At 40.4% G+C, this 21,021-nt stretch overlaps 1 protein-coding gene across 2 annotated transcripts in view; it reads right to left on the bottom strand.

Annotated features, from left to right (window-relative positions):
• LOC133141765 (BDNF/NT-3 growth factors receptor-like) overlaps positions 1-19,111 on the bottom strand; it is a 72,358-nt gene extending 53,247 nt beyond the window's left edge. Inside the window, exons 1-8 of one of the 2 annotated variants that reach the window (XM_061262475.1) lie at positions 18,243-19,111; positions 15,732-15,806; positions 15,504-15,575; positions 14,880-14,948; positions 13,048-13,196; positions 9,844-9,980; positions 7,958-8,090; positions 7,064-7,357 (exon numbers count right to left, since the gene is read on the bottom strand). In XM_061262475.1, coding sequence (XP_061118459.1) covers positions 7,064-7,357; positions 7,958-8,090; positions 9,844-9,980; positions 13,048-13,196; positions 14,880-14,948; positions 15,504-15,575; positions 15,732-15,806; positions 18,243-18,442 — 1,129 coding nt within the window. In that variant the 5' untranslated portion in view covers positions 18,443-19,111. The remainder of the gene's footprint in view (positions 1-7,063; positions 7,358-7,957; positions 8,091-9,843; positions 9,981-13,047; positions 13,197-14,879; positions 14,949-15,503; positions 15,576-15,731; positions 15,807-18,242) is intronic. The other variant, XM_061262476.1, reaches the window with a different exon arrangement.
• Between the last annotated feature and the right edge of the window lie 1,910 nt (positions 19,112-21,021).

Below are 21,021 nucleotides of genomic sequence, written 5' to 3'. Positions count from 1 at the left end.
GGCCTGGCCCATCCATCCTGTCCTCTGCATTTGGCCATAGATTTTCATCAACATCACTCCAAATGTTATCTCTTGCTATACACCGAGGAAAACATCTCTTTGCGTGCCTTTTCCAGCCCTGGATGTGTTCCACTGTTATGTCCATACACCCAGCAGCCATTGTATCTAGAAGTGACATCTGTTCATGGTCCTAAACCTTCACATATACCTTTATAAACTTTATATTGTTCCTTGTCTCAATACCATGTCCAACCTTCACATATACCTTCATAAACTTCATATTGGTATCTGAGCTCCTTGACACCCTCAGAGTTCCTGTCAAAGGGGACAGTATACAACTGTTTCATCCTGAATGGTTGTAGTGTCAATGTTTGGAAATATGTTGTTGTCTGCGATTATGTTGTTGCATATTTCTCTTAGCCTGATGCTGTTACAGTTTTTTACAATCGTTTTCACACTTGTCTCAATACCATGTCCACTTTTTCAAAACACTTACAGTTTTTTACAATCGTTTTCACACTTGTCTCAATACCATGTCCACTTTTTCAAAACACTTAACACATTCACCATATCATTAGACTATGTGAACTAAACTGTGGATATTTTTGCATTGCTTTCATACTAAAGGCATTCAATCACCACTTCTTCCAAAATTCATGAATACCTCTCTCAGTCAATGTTCACTACCAGCAAAAGTTTGTCCAAATACAGCAAATTTTGCAGACATTTAGATACTCTGTTCAAAACAGTTAACTTTCAGTTCAAAACCCAATAAAATTCTGATCATTGTGGAAGGAAATATGCTGCATTTTGGCAGAAAAATGAAACTATATGCTTGAAATACGTAAGACAGATCATTCTGATTTGAGCAGAAAGTTTATTCAGTTTATTCAATTTTTTTGTTTGCAGCCTTGTTACCATCTGTGCAAAAGTGATCATACTTGCATTGAAATGTGCACGTATATAGGGTAAATATAGATGTAGTTGTTACTGAAGAGATTTTTCCGCTATTACTGCTGTATATGTACTGCTGAAACACCTGGCTGTCATTTCAGTGAACAACCTGCCCAGGTGTTTGTTGTTTGTGCCCCGTTACCACATACACAAAAGGGGCCATCTTTGGATTGGCATTTGAATTCTTTAGCCTTGGTGGGGAAAATGGATGCAGCCAGAGGCAGAGGAAGAAGACGTTGCGGAAGAGCAAGAACAGTTGTGTCTGATGAAATCAGAGCCACAGTCATTGGTAAATCATGGTCTGTCCCTGAGGGAAGCAGGTTGAGGGTTCAACCAAACTTGCCTAGATCCACAGTGGCTTCAATAGTGAGGATTTTCAGGCAAACCAACAGGTACTATACAGTATTTGCAGCATTCTGACTGAAGGAGTTCAATTGATGTGTATATTACAGCAGTACTGTGATTTGAAAAGTCTCCAGAAAAAGCAGATGTATCAGTGCACATTTGTCTGTGACACACTACAGGACCCAGCGGTTACCTCACACAGTCACACAGGGGGAAGGGGAAGAATGTTTTTGCCTCAACAGGAGGATACAATAGTCGGGATGGTCATTGTCAACAACAGCATCAGGCTAAGAGAAATATGCAACAACATAATCGCAGACAACAACATATTTCCAAACACTGACAGTGTAAGCACTACAACCATTTCAAGAGTGCTACAGAAACATCAGATCAGGATGAAACGGTTGTACACTGTCCCCTTTGACAGGAACTCTGAGCGTGTCAAGGTACTCAGATACCAATATATGTGAAGGTGTAGGACCACCACCCACATGAAAAGTCACTTCCAGATGCAATGCCGGCTGGGTGTATGGACATAACAGTGGAACACATCCAGGGCTGGAAAAGCCACACAAAGAGATGTTTTCCTCGGTGTATAGAAAGAGATAACATTTGGAGTGATGTTGATGAAAATCTATGGCCAAATGCAGAGGACAGGATGGATGGGCCAGGCCAACAGTAGACTTCTGATACTGATAGGCAGACAATATATGTGCAAATTACTGTATAGAGTGAAAATATTGCTTTTTGGTATGTATTTGTTATTGATTGTAATGTATTTTGAGTAATTGATTGTATTGTATTTTTCTTTTCTGAATTACAGTATATTGCACTGTGAGAACAAATGTCAAAATACTGTAAACCCTCTGAAGAATACTGTTGCTTTTGTGATTTGTTTCTTTATCATATATTGTTTTACATTACACAGTAAAAATTGTTATTCTGGGTTTCCAATATAGTAAAACATTCATTCATTTACAGTTTACTGTAAATTTACCACACTCAGTCATGACATCTATTGTGAGAGGCAAACCAACAGATCAGAAGTTTCTTTAGCTGCTTGGCTTGAAATATTTGTGGATGCAAAAATAGAGGAAAGGGAAACACATAATATATGTACTTAGCAATGCTCCAAGTTGTTTGTGTTTTGTAGTTCATTGAACATTGAGTGAAAAAGTAGTCTTATGGGAGAAAGCATGTGCTATAGTTATGGCAGCATGAGTCACTTTTGGGTGAAATATTAGGTGTTTTGGTGGTTGAAGTGCCTTTTGCACCAAAGGTTAACTGATTTGCTCAGGTGTGTGTTTCAAAAGCACACTGTGTGAAGAGTTTTGAAAAAGTGGACATGGTATTGAGACAAGTGTGAAAACGATTGTAAAAAACTGTAACACATTCACCATATCATTAGACTATGTGAACTAAACTGTGGATATTTTTGCATTGCTTTCATACTAAAGGCATTCAATCACCACTTCTTCCAAAATTCATGAATACCTCTCTCAGTCAGTGTTCACTACCAGCAAATGTTTGTACAAATACAGCAACTTTTGCAGACATTTAGATACTCTGTTCAAAACAGTTAACTTTCAATTCAAAACCCAATAAAATTCTGAAAAATGAAACTATATGCTTGAAATACATAAGACAGATCATTCTGATTTGAGCAGAAAGTTTATTCAGTTTATTAAATTTGTTTGTTTGCAGCCTTGTTACCATCTATACAAAAGTGATCATACTTGCATTGAAATGTGCATGTATATTGGGAAAATATAGATGTAGTTGTCACTGAAGAGATTTTTCCACTATTACTGCTGTATATGTACTGTTGAAACATCTGGCTGTCATTTCAGTGAACAACCTGCCAAGGTGTTTGTTGTTTGTGCCCTGTTACCACATATACAAAAGGGGCCACCTTTGGATTGGCATTTGCATTCTTTAGCCTTGGTGGAGAAAATGGATGCAGCCAGAGGCAGAGGAAGAAGACGTCGCGAAAGAGCATCAACCAAACCAAGTTCAATTGATGTGTATATTACAGCAGTACTGTGATTTCAGAAGTCTCCAGAAAAAGCAGATGTATCAGTGCACATTTGTCTTTGACTCACTACAGGACCCAGCGGTTACCTCACACAGTCACACAGGGGGGAAGGGGAAGAATGTTTACGCCTCAACAGGAGGATACAATAGTTGGGATGGTCATTGTCAATAACAGCATCAGGCTAAGAGAAATATGCAACAACATAATCGCAGACAACATATTTCCAAACATTGACACTACAACCATTCAGGATGAAACAGTTGTACACTGTCCCCTTTGACAGGAACTCTGAGGGTGTCAAGGAGCTCAGATACCAATATGAAGTTTATGAAGGTATATGTGAAGGTTGGACATGGTATTGAGACAAGGAACAATATGAAGTTTATGAAGGTATATGTGAAGGTTTAGGACCACCACCCACATGAACAGATGTCACTTCTAGATACAATGGCTGCTGGGTGTATGGACGTAACAGTGGAACACATCCAGGGCTGGAAAAGGCACGCAAAGAGATGTTTTCCTCGGTGTATAGCAAGAGATAACGTTTGGAGTGATGTTGATGAAAATCTATAGCCAAATGCAGAGGACAGGATGGATGGGCCAGGCCAACAGTAGACTTCTGATACTGATATGCAGACAATATATGTGCAAATTACTGTATATAGTGAAAATATTGCTTTTTGGTATGTATTTGTTATTGATTGTAATGTATTTTGAGGAATTGATTGTATTGTATTTTTCTTTTCTGAATTACAGTATATTGCACTGTGAGAACAAATGTCAAAATACTGTAAACCCTTTGAAGAATACTGTTGCTTTTGTGATTTGTTTCTTTCTCATATATTCTTTTATGTTAGATAGTAAAAATGTGGGATTCTGGGATTCCAATATAGTAAAACATTCATTAATTTACAGTTTACTGTAAATTTACCACACTTAGTCATGACATCTATTGTGAGAGGCAAACCAACAGATCAAAAGTTTCTTTAGCTACTTGGCTTGAAATATTTGTGGATGCAAAAATAGAGGAAAGGGAAACACATAATATATGTATTTAGCAATGCTCCAAGTTGTTTGTGTTTTGTAGTTCATTGTACATTGAGTGACAAAGTAGTCTTATGGGAGAAAGCATGCGCTATAGTTATGGCAGCAAGAGTCACTTTTGGGTGAAATATTAAGTGTTTTGGTGGTTGAAGTGCCTTTTGCACCAAAGGTTAACTGATGTGCTCAGGTGTATGTTTCAAAAGCACACTGTGTGAAGAGTTTTGAAAAAGTGGACATGGTATTGAGACAAGTGTGAAAACGATTGTAAAAAACTGTATTGACAATGACCATCCCAACTATTGTATCCTCCTGTTGAGGCGTAAACATTCTTCCCCTTCCCCCCTGTGTGACTGTGTGAGGTAACCGCTGGGTCCTGTAGTGAGTCAGACAAATGTGCACTGATACATCTGCTTTTTCTGGAGACTTCTGAAATCACAGTACTGCTGTAATATACACATCAATTGAACTTGGTTTGGTTGATGCTCTTCCGCGACGTCTTCTTCCTCTGCCTCTGGCTGCATCCATTTTCCCCACCAAGGCTAAAGAATGCAAATGCCAATCCAAAGGTGGCCCCTTTTGTATATGTGGTAACAGGGCACAAACAACAAACACCTTGGTAGGTTGTTCACTGAAATGACAGCCAGATGTTTCAACAGTACATATACAGCAGTAATAGTGGAAAGATCTCTTCAGTGACAACTACATCTATATTTTCCCTATATACATGCACATTTCAATGCAAGTATGATCACTTTTGTATAGATGGTAACAAGGCTGCAAACAAAAAAATTTAATAAACTGAATAAACTTTCTGCTCAAATCAGAATGATCTGTCTTATGTATTTCAAGCATATAGTTTCATTTTTCAGAATTTTTCAGAATTTTATTGGGTTTGAACTGAAAGTTAACTGTTTTGAACAGAGTATCTAAATGTCTGCAAAAGTTGCTGTATTTGTACAAACATTTGCTGGTAGTGAACACTGACTGAGAGAGGTATTCATGAATTTTGGAAGAAGTGGTGATTGAATGCCTTTAGTATGAAAGCAATGCAAAAATATCCACAGTTTAGTTCACATAGTCTAATGATATGGTGAATGTGTTAAGTGTTTTGAAAAAGTGGACATGGTATTGAGACAAGTGTGAAAACGATTGTAAAAAACTGTAATATAATATAATCACAGTTTTTTTGTTGGGTTTGTTAAGCAATGGAGATGGAGTAGGCATTGATTATGTAAGATAAGGAGGCATTTATTATTAATAGGAAAATGCTATATATATGCTATATACAGTGCACACTGGGTTTGATTTGAAATTAAACCTTGAATACAGTATGAGGTAAAAGAGGAGACAGTTTTAATTTGAGGGCATTTACATCTATAACAGGTGAACCATGTAGGAATTTCAACTCATTTTGGGAGACCAAAAGTAATTGGATAGTTGGCCGCTCAGCTGTTGCTTGGCTAGCTGTGTGTTGAAGCATCATTATTTCATGCACAAGAAAGCTAACACAAGGCCAACAGACAATTCTAGGTTTTGAATTGCTCTTGAAGTTTGTTGTCGTCTCTACATAAGGACCAAAGAAGTGTCACTGCCAGTAAAGCAGGCCATCATGGGGTGGGAAAATCTGACTAGACACTTACATACAGTACACTCCATAAATATTTGGACAGTGGCATACGTAATTATTGTTGTTTTGGCTATATTCTCCAGCACATTGGACTTGAGATTAAACATTGAATATGAGGTTATTGTATGGTATTTACACAGTATTGGGTGATCCATGTAGGAACTACAGTCTTTTTACCCATTTTAAGGGACCCAGAAGTAATTGGTCCCTTAGGTAATTTGCAGTGATATGCAGTGATATGTGGCTTTTTGCTTTGTATACCTGAGTAGTCTACAGTTCTATCAGAGACTTTTCTCAGCCTTCCAGATCGTTCCTTGAACGTGCCTTCACAGTTTCCTTTAACTTCTATTTCTTAATGATGTTTCTGACAGGGGTTTTCCAAGCTGGAAGCATTTAGGTATCTTCTTACAGTCATCCCCTACTTTCTAAGAGTGAATTATCTTCCAATTATATGACCAAATCCTCAGTCAGCAGCTTGGAGGAGCCCATGGTTATTGAGAGTTAGCACAGCAAGCTAGAGACTATAAGGGTCTTATACTATAAGGGTATAATGTCAAGCTTTGAGACCATTATAAAACATCTTAATCGATCGACTGGAAGGGTGCCTAAACATTTACACCTGCCATATTTACCATGTTACTTTCTCAAACTGTTAAATGAAGCAAATGCATAGTATCTCAGACAGCTAAATTGCTGCCTAGTTTTGGAGGGGAGTGAACTAGTTATAATTGATACATTATTAAACCAGTAAGCACATTGACAAATAAATGCTAGCTAGCTAACTATCAAGCATATGGTGCACATACAAAATACTAATTTCTGAAAAGTATAGGTGCACATTTCTATCATTATTGAAACTGCAGAACAGAATAGCTTTACGGTACTTTGGGAAAAACAACTAATGATGGTACAACAAACGATTCGGGACACACATACCAATTTCCTCATCTGAAGCAGAGGGAGAGAACAGAGACATAATTAAGCACGATCAAACATTCTCTTCACAAGACTCGTGGAGAAAGAGCTGGTACGCAGGCACACTCAGGGGCAGAACTGACCGATGGGGTTCATGAAGACGGCGTAAATGCTCCGCTGGTCCTCGCCGTAGGGGTTTTTGGCCAGCAGAGTGTACTGGCCATTGTTGAGGTGCGTGGGTGTCTCCATGTGGAGACAGCCATGGTACTCGTTGTTGGTGGAGTCGTGGATCTGGGACCAGATGTAGTCGTGGTCGGGGAGAGGCTCCCCATCATGCAGCCACTGCAGCTGAGGCTTGGGGTTCCCTGTTACGCTGAAGGGGATGCACCAGTGGTGGTCTGGGACGGGGTTCAGCAGCTGCAGGATCGCTGCAGGGACTGGGAGTCAAGGGCCACTCAGTTAGATAGGGTTAGTGATATGGTTAGGGTCAGGGTCAGGGTTAGTGATATGGTTAGTGATATAGTCAGGGTCAGGGTTAGTGATATAGTTAGGGTCAGGGTCAGGGTCAGTGATATAGTTAGGGTCAGGGTCAGGGTTAGTGATATGGTTAGGGTCAGGATTAGTGATATGGTTAGGGTCAGGGTTAGTGATATAGTTAGGGTCAGGGTCAGGGTTAGTGATATAGTTTGGGTCAGGGTTAGTGATATGGTTAGGGTCAGGGTCAGGGTTAGTGATATAGTTAGGGTCAGGGTCAGGGTTAGTGATATGGTTAGGGTCAGGGTTAGTGATATGGTTAGGGTCAGGGTTAGTGATATAGTCAGGGTCAGGGTTAGTGATATAGTTAGGGTCAGGGTTAGTCATATTGTGTGAGTATGTGGATAGGGTATATGGATATGTGTAGGGTTACAGGTATGTAATATATACATGTTTGTGTGAGTATGTGTATAGGTTATATGGATATGTGTAGGGTTACAGGTATGTAATATATACATGTTTGTGTGAGTATGTGTATAGGCTATATGGATATGTGCACTCACACTGGATGTTGAGGATAACAGCAGCCTCAGTCAGACCGGCCGTATTCTCTGCACTGCAGGCAAGCTCACGGCCATTATCCAGGTAAGACAGGTTGGACAGGATGAGCCTGGACTGCAGTTCTGATGCTTCTTCCTGACGGAGGACATTAATATACAAATTATTACATTCCTTATCCTTTCATATCTGCAGAAAATAATAATAAATAATCTTAGATTGTTGTTTTGTTAAAAAACTCATATCCATCCTTCATCACTGAATTTCAGGGAATTCCGACATTGCAATAAACCAAAAAAGTGAATATATCTTTGCATGATGAACAAATCCCTTGGACTACAACTGTGTGACATCATTCCTGCATGACATTGATGTCACAGGTCATATATGATGACAGTGCAATGGTAGATTACTGATACTGAGCAGCTGTTTTAGGAGTGACCCCAAGCTCTGCTATTGAACCAGCGCCACTCAGACTCAGTAACACGCATGACCTCTGCACCAGCTCTAATGCGGAGGAGAAGAATGCTCCAGTGCAGAAAGACCGGTGCTTTGCGCAGCGCTGCTCATGTTACAGAGTTTTAGCTTCCTGTGCTTCCCCTGGCCACCAGAGAACAGAGTCTCCAGCTGCTCTGTAAGATGGAGAGAGCTATACGTGCTTCCTTTATACTGGGCTTTTTATACTTTTCCCCCATCCAAGAGGAAAGTAGTTCAATATCTTTTATTAAAATATTTTTATTATTTATGATATGATTTAAACTCTTCTTCCTTTACATCCCCTTTGTATACAAAGTGTGACACAATGCATTATGGGATTGTTGGCTCCAGATACTCCCGTTCTGATGAGCTTCTCCGTATTCAGGGGAGTTGTCTAAATACTTGTTCATTTGCATGTATTGACATTTACCTGATTGCCTTCATGGCTTTCAAATTGGGGTTTCCATCCCATGTTCATTATATCCCTTCATATTCACACCCACACAAATTCTTCTTCTTCTTCTTACTATTATTATTATTATTATTATTATTATCATAAATTTTTTTGTATTGTTGTTGTTGTTGTTGTTGTTATTTTCATGATAATGTTCATGCAATGTCTCCACAATATCATTATCAAGACTTATATGATTATTTTGTCTTATCTGATGACATAACCATGCATTCACTTCCTGTTCTATTCCTCACACAACAACCACTGGGAAAGAACACATCTGAGCACATTTAGAAACAATATTAATATATTCTAAGTGAGTCTTTAAATTACATGGATAGCACTGTTATAAGTTAGAAAAAAAGAAATAGACCCAAGGTCCAATTCTGGCCCACTAAAATAAAATTCAAACTATCTGCTACTAAATATTAAGCTGATAATTATTCAACAACATAATGGTAAGTGAAAATATATGTCAAATAAAATAAAGCAAATTTTCTGAAAGGTGGCAAGAAGGATTTGAAACATGCTCAAAAGGACCTTAAAGTAAAAATATGCAGAGGGAAAAAAAGTTACTGGAGAAATATGAACAAGCTCTCCAATGGTGTGTAGCTGTGACAGTATCCATCAGATGGAAATACCGATCATGCCAAAGCCGAACAACTCGCTTTAACGCATTTTGACAGCTGTTGTTTTTTTTTGTATGAGCATTCTTTAGGGATGTAGAGCCTTGGATAAATGGAGCCATTATGTTACCATAATGGGATTCTTCAGAAGGACAGCTGCATAAATAGATAATGTATCAGATTTCAGATTTACTTTTGGTTGGTTATGGGTCCCTCCTCAGCATAAAATGGAATAAAGTAATATAAGAGATGAGAGATATTGATTATGATTTGCGATAGACTTACACTCTTGGCTCGGATTTAGGTTTGAGTGAAACGGTTAGGCTCTTCTTACCTCAAAGGCTGTGACCAAAATGCTGGTGTTCCACGTGAGCTTGGGGACAGGGGCCCCAATGGCCCTGCATGTCACTGTAACATCACTTCCTGCCATCTGCGTGATGTTAGTTGGATTGACCGTTGCTGTAGGAGGGACTGTGGATAAAAGAGACAAAGAGACGGAATGAAGGCAGGTGAGAGCCCTAGGTCTCCAGTTTCCCTCTCTGCCTCTGCTGAGGCTATACTGTGCGGCATCTGTCTCTGACAAGATCTACAGCATAAGGCCCAGATGGCATGACACACTTTACCACAGTGACTCCCACTCTACCACAGTAGTTCCTGAACATCTTGTAGGGTTTCACTTGAAAGCTCGCCTCATTCAACAGCTAGAGCATGGCTGCCCAACCCTGTTCCTGGAGATCTACTGTCCTTGTAGGATTTCACTCAAATCCTAACAAAGCACATCTCATTCAACCGCTAGAGCAGGGCTGCCCAACCCTGTTCCTGGAGATCTACTGTCCTACAGTTTTTTACTCCACCCCTCACAAAGCTCACCTCATCCTACAGCGAGTAGAATGGTTTATTGAGATACATTCACCCCTGCCCTTGGAGATTGTTTGTGATATCACTGACTGATGTTTTTGGGTTTTTCTTCACAGCTCTCACAATGTTCTGTCATCAACTGCTGTTGTTTTCCTTGGTTGATCTGTTTGATGTCTCTTGCTCGGTATGCCAGCGGTTTCTCTCTATTTCAGGACATTCCAAGTTGTACAAGCTACCCCCAATGCTTGTGCCATGGCTCTGATTTCCCCTCTTTCCTAAGCTTGAAAATGACTTGCTTTTCTCCCAAAGACAGCTCACTGGTCTTCATGTTGGATTATCTTTTCCAACACAAATGCAGTCTTCACAGACAAAACCAAGGCTAAAACCAAGAGTAGCCATTCAGAACTATTTATTGTGTAACCAAGCCAGTGGGCGGCCTGTAGCGTAGTGGTCAAGGTAAATGACTGGGACAGGCAAGGTTGGTGGTTCGAATCCCAGTGTAGCCACAATAAGATACAGCCGTTGGGCCCTTGAGCAAGGCCCTTAACCCTTTGTAAGAATTGGAAGGATTGTCTCCTGCTTAGTCAAATCAACTGTATGTCGCTCTGGATAAGAGTGCCTGCCAAATGCCAATAATGTACTGTAATGTAACCAATCAATCTAACAGGACACATCTGGGCAACAAAAAACACATGTTCCAATACTTTTGCTCACCAAAAAGATTGGGTGGTCTGATACAAAAGGGGATATATTCTAAGCTGTTTAACAAATCTAGATAAAAATACCAGGAATAAAAGCTGAAATTCGGATCTGTCATCTCATGTACACATTTGACAAAAACAAAGGAATTGACCCTGCTGTTCCAATACTTTTGGAAGGGAGGGTATGAATGATATCATAGCAATATACACTCTATACTCTACAATATACACTTTAATGCAGGATCTATCAATTAATCACACTAGCTAAAAATTGTATGCTGAGTACCAACATAGTTTGTGGGCAACCTATCTAGAAAGAGTGATACAACATTTTATTAAATAGGACACATATTGAAAGCCAAGCATGCTTTAGAAAAACGCTAAATATTGCCTCTAAGTTTAATATGCAAAAGATTTTACAGTGCGCTACTCTAAGATTGTTTAAGATTCAAACCTCTCAAAGAATCCACAATCTGCCCACATGCTGTTTGATACAGATACAGTAGGCATTATGTGTGGCTGTGACAGTTGTCAGAGATCTGTGCAGATACACCTTGATGGAGAACAGGCTGATGTTTGCGATAGGGCATATACATTTCATTTCCTGTCTTTTGAGGCTTTCAGTAAATGCAAACATTTCACTTAAAACACAGTTTTTGTGATTAATATTAATATGTCTGGTTGACAATCACAATAATTAAATTCATGAGCTTTTAATATATAAATATATTTTACTGTTCTGCCATGAGAGGAAGTGGCAAGTATGCATTGTGGGTAATCTCAATAGAGGATTAAGGTTGCAAAACATTACACACATCTCTTTCACATGTTTTCTATTTATATAGGTGTCTACTCCTACACCTACACTTTTTTTGTTGGCTCCATCAAAGGAAGGGAACTGTGCACTTGAGGGACTATCTCTATTGGCTGAAATTAGAATGGAGCCGCCCTATTGGAGGTGATTGTGGTATATCCTTGTCACTGAGGGGAATTCCATTCAAATCAGGAGGAGGAAGTAGCACTTGCCAGGGCTTTCAGTGGAATTGGATTCCTGGATCCTTCAGCTGGAGCGAGTGAGAGAGCCAGTCTATACTCTAAACCAGAGGTGTACCACCGACCTATACTCTAAACCAGGGGTGTATCACTACCCTATACTCTAAACCAGGGGTGTACCACCGACCTATACTCTAAACCAGGGGTGTACCACCAACCTATACTCTAAACCAGGGGTGTACCACCACCCTATACTCTAAACCAGGGGTGTATCACTACCCTATACTCTAAACCAGGGGTGTACCACCGACCTACACTCTAAACCAGGGGTGTATCACCACCCTATACTCTAAACCAGGGGTGTACCACCGACCTATACTCTAAACCAAGGGTGTACCACTGACCTGTACTCTAAACCAGGGGTGTACCACCACCCGATACTCTAAACCAGGGGTGTATCACCACCCTATACTCTAAACCAGGGGTGTACCACCACCCTATACTCTAAACCAGGGGTGTATCACCACCCTATACTCTAAACCAGGGGTGCACCACCGACCTATACTCTAAACCAGGGGTGTATCACCACTCTATACTCTAAACCAGGGGTGTACCACGGACCTATACTCTAAACCAGGGGTGTACCACTCGCTCAGCTAATCAGCTAATTAGCCATATGCTCCATGAACCGATTCACTCATAAATTAGACCACAATAAAATGATACTGTTTATATCACAGAATGTGGCTATGAATGACAGATCATGTAAATGATTGGGCTAATTAAATAATTAAGAGCAGAAGTTGGTCTGGAATCCTGAAACACATATAGCCCTCCTTGCCCATCCCTGCTCTAAGCCAATGGGAACAAGGAACAAATTCCCAGAGGAAGTAAGAACAGGCATGCTTTTAGAAGTGTCTGCTCTTGCAAACTTCAGCCTCAGCTTCAGCTTCAGCCTGGTGTGGGTAAAAAGGGCGGGGCCTTACTGCAGTCGGGGGGAGCTGATTGGACGAGGGGTTTTGTCCCACCCCCCTCCTCCACGCAGTGCAGATCCTGGTTCTCAGACTCCGCCTCCTGCCACTGCCGGATCCACAGGTTCTCACAGGAGCACTGAAGGGGGTTCCCTGCCAGGATCCTGAATATGGGCACACAGCCTTAGCACATAGGCCCTGTCCCAGACAGCCTACAAACCTACTCCTGAGCAAGCAAGTCGCATACGCTAGTTGTATACTCAATAGTAGGCAAGTAGGCTGCTTTGGACATGGCTCTACAAACACGAACACATATAAATGCATATGGTGAGTGCACAAAGCATCATAAACACCTGCTGTGAATCCAGGTGAATGGTAGGGTCCCTTCTTGATTTCACCTGTTGAATCCATGCCAGTAGTCACATTGAGACCACGCAAACTACACACAGAGAGCCAGAAACCTCTCTGTGACTTGGCCAGGACTCAAACCCCCTGCAGATAAATCCAGCTATGCCAGCTTGACGAGCTTGAAAATGTAGCTGGTCAACCAGCTAGTGCTGGTCCCTTGTCTGAGCTGGTAGCTGGAGCTAGTCAAACCATATCAAGCTGTGAGATGGTTTGAACTGGCCAACCAGATAAACCATGTCAAGCTGGGAGCTTGTCTGAACAGGTGAACCAGATAAACCATGTTGAGCTGGGAGCTGGTTGGAACTGGTCAACCAGCTAAATCATGTCGAGCAGGGAGTTGGTCTGAACTGGTCAACCAGCTAAATCATTTTGAGCTGGGAGCTGGTCAGAACTGGTCAACCAGTTACCAGCTCCATCCAGACCTAGCTTGAGCTGTTTTTTCAGCAGGGCACCCGAATGATGACGAGGGAGCAGCCAGGTTGAATCTATAACTGCGACATAGATTGTGTATGTCAAGAATGTGTATGGACAAACATAAGAGTGAAATGCCTTTGAATGGGGTGTAGTGAGAGATGGGAGGGGTGCTGGTCTGAGCGTGTCGAGGCTCTCCTTCTGCAGTGCAGCTGGGTGTTTACTTTCCCATGGTGCAACAGGAATGGTCCACCATCCAAGAACCCAGCCAACAGTGAGCCATGTCCTCCCCTTCCTCTACTCTCACTGAAGTGGATTTAACAGGCGAAATCAATACCCTCATCATCCCCTTCACCTCCATTCACAAGGTCAGTCTCTGTCAGGGACAGTGCATAACATGTTCTACACTCAGCATATATATATCCACACATGCACATACCTACATATACACCCACACATGCACATACGTACATATAAATCCACACATGCACATACCTACATATACACCCACACATGCACATACGTACATATACATCCACACATGCACATACCTACATATACACCCACACATGCACATACCTACATATACACCCACATGCATACACATCCCCACTCCCGATCACAGAAACAGTGACATACACACAGATTTGCATACACATTCACACATACAGTACTGAGTAAAAGCACCTAAGATTTTTTAATATAAATTTGACCAGAAGCAAGCAAGACGGTCTGTGGCACGTTCTCCAATATGTTGGTACAATTTAGCAGCTGATTCTCTTACAAAACTGCAGGACAGTGCACGCACAGTAAGATAATTGACACAGTTGTAAAGCTGAAGGGTGGCCATAACAAATATTGATTTGATTTGATTTTTACTGTTCACTGCTCTTAATAGTCATTTTCTTCTTCATGTGCCTAAGATGTTTGTACAGTACAGTATCCAGAGACATGCATGCATTCATGCTCGCATAGCAAATTAGAAATACAATAAAAAAACATAAAAAGCTCCAGAAATCAGGACTCACAAATGTGATAAATCTAAATTATGAAAGGTTCTCCAAGACAGGGCTGGCAAATTGTTATCTTTCAGATTTCTGCAGATAAAAAAATAAAAAAATTAATGACATGCTATAGTTCTTAACATTTCATCAGGACAGGATTTAGGAGTTCTGCAGGTAAAAATACATTATATTTACATTAATGGCATTTGGCAGACACGCTTATCCAGAGCGACGTACAACAAAGTGCAAAGTGCATACCCATAACCAGGGACAAGTGCGCTGAAAGACCCTAGAGGGAAGTACAATTTCAACTGCTATACTGGTTTCAGTTCCCAATTCTAACAATAAAATAACAGACATGGGCCTCTTTGGCTTGTGGAGAGGCTAAAATAAAATCTTGCATGGTAACAATTAATAGCAATTTCCCATTACATTTTGAAATTAAGTTCATAGCACATAAATATGCTGACACAAGATACCAAGCCAATTGATGCTTCTACAACTAGTAGCTGGTCCTACTGCTAGTCCTACTATGCAGAACAACAGGACCACTACTACTACTACTACTACTACTAATAACAATAATAATAATAATAATAATAATAATAATAATAATAATAATAATAATAATAATAATAGCACACTTACAGATAGTGGAGTCTGGGATTATTAACGAAGGCATTTGGAGATATAGATGCCAGCTGAGTGTTTGTGACAGTCCTGTGAATGGACATAAAACCATATAGATATACTGTAAATACATTTCAGTAATTAAATATTACATTACTGTTGCTTTGCTAACCACCTCCTAGCCTTACCTGCTAATGGTAACTGTTAAAGTCTTTATTGATTTCCAATGAGGCATGCAGTACTTACAGATTCCTGAGGTTCACGTAAAACTTCAGATCGTTGTCAGTGATGACGTAGAATCTACCTTGATTTGCAATATATCTGTCAAAAATGAAAGATGTTTAAACTAAAAAATAGATCTGTTTACATTATGTGCTATACTTGTTCACAAAAGTCAATTGAAAGTTATGGTTGTAAAAGTGCACACTTGCCATTGCAAACTCCAAATACTCAATGCACTCTGGAGTAATATTTTAAAATGATGCCAAGATTTGGACACAATAAGTCTTTCTGTTAATGGGATCTTCCCTCTTCCGGAATTCAGAAGATAACTTCAATATAACGTCACGTCTAAACACGCATTGCTGCCAGTTCTCCTCCCGCTCATCGGCCTCAGTGATTGGCTCACAGCAACCCATGGCTTTTGTTCTGGAATTCAGTGAAGCAGTTGGAAACTGCCATATGCAGCCTCGGACAGAAACATTCAATGTGCTATTTGCGCTTTGAACAAAGTAGAGGGAGGCAGTGGAGGGAATTAATAATCTATTGCCGAATAGAATATTCTATTTCATTTGAGAAACTGGCTTAGAAAGCTAGCATTGTTTACAACCTGTGCGTCTCATCATATTTGGTTTGCTACGACTCTGGAGCTCGTTGTCCCAGCAGAAGGCCCACAGCTTTGACAGAATATGGCACTGTAAATGTGTGGATCTTATTCTGCAGAAGCCATTTCCCTCTTTTGACTACACAGGCAGCTGCAAAATGCTGTGACTTGACTTCCGTGGCTGTCATCGGAGTGAGCTTTTGTGCATTCATGTTGCTTTACTTCTGTGGTTCCAGATTAGAGTAGCTGAGCACTGGAAATCACTGGGATCTACCTTTGAGCAATGTCATACATTCTGTTTCAGTGAATGTTTCAAAGTGGTTCTAAAACCCTGTTGAAAGACATTTATATAAAAAATCCAGATGTTTTTAATAGATACCTGTCCAACACACGAAACATGGCCATGAAACACACACCTCACCCCCAGCCACTAGACACCTGGCTGTACTACCCAACCCCCAACCCCAAATACGACTAATATACAGCAGTCTCAAACTGCCCCTAGACTCACTCCACAGAGGGCAACAGCTACTCCGCCACATGCTTACCTCGCTACAAAGATAAAGTAGCAGACAAGAGACTCTCTCATGTCAGCTGTTCTTTGGAGTGTAGTTTAATTTGGGGAACAGGATGTCAGTTTGGGGCACATGATTCCTAGTTTTTACATGGCACAGCGTGAGAACAGTTTGCCTTTAGAGAAAAGGAAGGGATTTTGCACAAAATACTTCAACCTTTTCTGTGGAAGCTTACCCTATGCCTGAGCTGGTGGGCAGGATTGGTTGTCTTGGAAACTGAATGACATACTTGCATAAGTGCCAATTAGATATTGTTCAGTGTTCACGTCAGGATCCAATTGAAGATATGGGGACATTGTAAATTCAAGAAAACAATCTTCCATTACATGTAAAATGTATTAAATGTAACCATGGTCATTTATTTGACACCCCTTTGTCCTTAGTGAAGCCTGCATGGAATAATTTTACTTTGTTCAATCCACAAATCTCACTCTAATCTGCATTTGATTTACAACAGGGCATATGTTAGTTTTTTTTTAACTACATTTCATCAAAAAAAATGTTGTACTCTGCATCCTCCAGGTAAGCCATAACCTCTCACACACACGCACACACACACACACAGCTTTCACACACACACACACACACACACACACACACATACATGAACACACACACACGCACACACAGCACACAGCTCCTACACAACCAAGAATACACACACTGTTTATCAGTTCAGGTTAACCATATTTCGACCTCTCTACATGTTCCATCTTAATTATATGGAGTTGAACGCCTACAACGATCTGCAGAATGACACACTTGTGTTAAAAAGGTGTGTGTTACTGTGCCTGGCCTGTTGATGGTGGAACACTAAACAAAGCCCCACATGCATAGAATTACACACAAATCCTCCTTGAGATGTTGAAAGCTGATATACGTCCACTTTCCTCAGGAGCGGGGCTCTGTCCGGGGTTCCAACTACTGTTTAAAGCGTTTAAGCCGTTAAAAATGGAGCTGTCCCTCTCCTGCCACTCTGACTGCTATCTGAGAAATCACACTGCTTACAACAAGGCTACTACTTAACTCTAACACCTAGACCATCTTACTCCATTACATCTCTCATTTTATTTCATATTTAGTGATAATGCAGAATTATAATTATATGTTTTCTAAGCAAGCTAATTATGGTTATATGTCTTATTGTTTATAGCACTAATATGTAATCAGACTGGAGGATATGTGAAGTGTTTTGAATGAGATTACATCGGTTGAGAATGCTGTGAATAGAAACGCACAATATACAGTATATAGGTTTAGACTACAGAATATTTCGTTCTTTATTTCATTTTGCGAATGCGTGTCACGGATGTATTTGAGCATCGTTTCAAAGACACGGTTAGACCACAGGCTACTCACATTTCTTCGATGTCTTCCTTGCTGAAATCGGACTGCAAGACAGGGAAAGCCGAAAGCGCCGCGACCTGATCTGTGCACACGATCCTGGAGACGCTGCAAGTGCACGATGTTGGACACGCGGTGCCGATCTTCCAAAACCCCCAAAGAAACCAGCAAAATCCCCAACGGGCAACCCCCCGTCTCTGCCTGGCGGACATCATTCCCCGATCTCCAGTTTACCTTCAAATTAAAAAATGTTTTTTCACCCTTAGAAAATCCTTCTGGCGCTTCGGTCTGGATGGCAACAGAACGGAAACGTGAGGAGCTGTCTTGTGTGGAAAGATGTGCTGGAATGAGGAAATAAAGACAGCTCGGAATAATATTACATAGCGAGACGATGAGCGGCGTGCCAAGGGATCCTGTCCTGTCAATGTCGCAGACGAAACGCTGGGGACACGCTACTGCCCAACTGCGGGAGAAAACTGAGACGGCGCGCGGCAGCGTGAGAGGAGGCAGGGTACCACCAAGCGCCTAGTGCTCAAAACAGCACGCATCTTTATCAAACATCGGGTTCATCTCAATTACCAATTACACGATAATATCTTGAGATGCGCACGAATAAAGATTAATTCCATGTACTTATCCACTCAACGATACAACTAATTCGATATTTTTAGATGGACAATGTTTATCAGATCTACCACCACTGATTTAAAAAAAAGACGAACGGGAGTATGAGGATGAACCGATAATACACAGTGCACACTGACTGAAGAAACCAAATGCAATCATAACCTGCGACTAAAAATAGACCATGCATATTAGGCTACTCTGTAGAATGTATTTCTTGTGTTTCATCTATATATCCTAATATTCCAATAACCTGACTGTCTGGATGCCAGGAGTGATCGGTTTGCGCATTCACTGACTCCGGTCTGCTTTGCCCCATTACCGGAGTGTGACGTGCGGTTGACGCACAAGAGCTGAATTGGGAGAAAAAAAATCCAGAAACAAAACAAACTATGTCTCTCTTTTAATCTTGCTCGAGATAAAATACTTTATTTTGTAAACAATGGCCTGGATATACAGTACTGTGCAAAAGGTTTAGGCAGGTGTGAAAAAATGCTGTAAAATAAGAATGCTTTCAAAAATAGAAATGCTAATAGTTTATTTTTTTATCAATTAACAAAATGCATCAACAGAAGAAATGAATGAACAGAAGAAAAATCTAAATCAAATCAATATTTGGTGTGACCACCCTTTGCCTTCAAAACAGCATTAATTCTTCTAGGTATACTTGCACACAGCTTTTGAAGGAACTCGGCAGGTAGGTTGTTCCAAACATCTTGGAGAACTAGCCACAGTTCTTCTATGGATTTAGGCAGCCTAAAATGCTTCTGTCTCTTCATGTAATCCCAGACAGACTCAATGATGTTGAGATCAGGGCTCTGTCAGGGCCTCCAAGACTCCTTGTTCTTCTTTATGCTGAAGATAGTGCTTAATGACATTGGCTGAATGTTTGGGGTCGTTGTCTTGCTGCAGAATACATTTGGAGCCAATCAGATGCCTCCCTGATGGTATTGCATGATGGATAAATATCTGCCTGTACTTCTCAGCATTGAGGAGACCATTAATTCTGACCAAATCTCCAACTCCATTTGCAGAAATGCAGCCCCAAACTTGCAAGGAACCTCCACCATGCTTAACTGTTGCAAACAAACTGCCTTCTGCTACAGCCAAATATTTCACATTTTGACTCATCAGTCCAGAGAACCTGCTGCCATTTTTCTGCACCCCAGTTCCGGTGTTTTGTGTTCTCGTGCATAGTTGAGTTGCTTGGCCTTGTTTCCATGTCGGAGGTATAGCTTTTTGGCCGCAATTCTTCCATGAAGACCACTTCTGACCAGACTTCTCCGCACAGTAGATGAGTGTACCTGGGTCCCACTGGTTTCTGCCAATTATGAGCTGATGGCACTGCTGGACATCTTTCGATTGCGAAGGGAGATGTGTCTTTCATCCGCTGCACTGTTTCCTTGGCCGACCACTGCTTCTAGGGTCCTTCTTTGTGCTTCTTCAACAGAGCTTGGACAGCACATCTGGAAACCCCTTGACTTTGTGCAAGTGTACCTAGAAGAATTAATGCTGGTTTGAAGGCAAAGGGTGGTTACACCACTCACCTTCTGTTCACTCACTTTGTATTTTGTTAATTGATAACAATTAACATTTTTATTTTTGAAAGCATTCTTATTTTACAGCATTTTTCCACACCTGCCGAAAACTTTTGCACAGTACTGTATATATATATATATATATATATATACATACATACATACATACATACACATATACATACACTCACTTAGCACTTTATTAGGTATTTATTACTTATTTGATTACAAACAGAGAAAGTAAAACATTAAAAGAACAAAGCAGAAAAAGGCATGGTGCGTCCAAAGGCATGGTACTGTATATGTTCTGTATGCAAATATATGCAGTTTTTTTACTGCTGCACACAAATTTATCTTTAGGGATAATAAAGATCTACTGAGCAGGACTGGTGAAATATCTCAGCAGACCACGCTATATATTATTTTAAGAAATAGAGTTTGGGCTCCTGGGCTCTTTCTGAAATTGTAGTTGATAGTCAAAACTTCATTTAAAAAATAGAAAGGTGGAAACAATATAATTAAAAACACAATACACAATTACATTTTCTAATATTCTATATTTTCTAATGTGAAAAACAGCATAACAAATATTGGTATTTAAAGGTACACTAGGTAAGATTTTTGTCTTGAAA

The sequence above is a fragment of the Conger conger genome, chromosome 12 (assembly GCF_963514075.1).
Source record: "Conger conger chromosome 12, fConCon1.1, whole genome shotgun sequence".
NCBI lineage: Eukaryota > Metazoa > Chordata > Actinopteri > Anguilliformes > Congridae > Conger > Conger conger.
The sequence above is the reverse complement of the archived record's forward strand: the minus strand, read 5'-3'. Positions and strand labels throughout refer to the sequence as shown.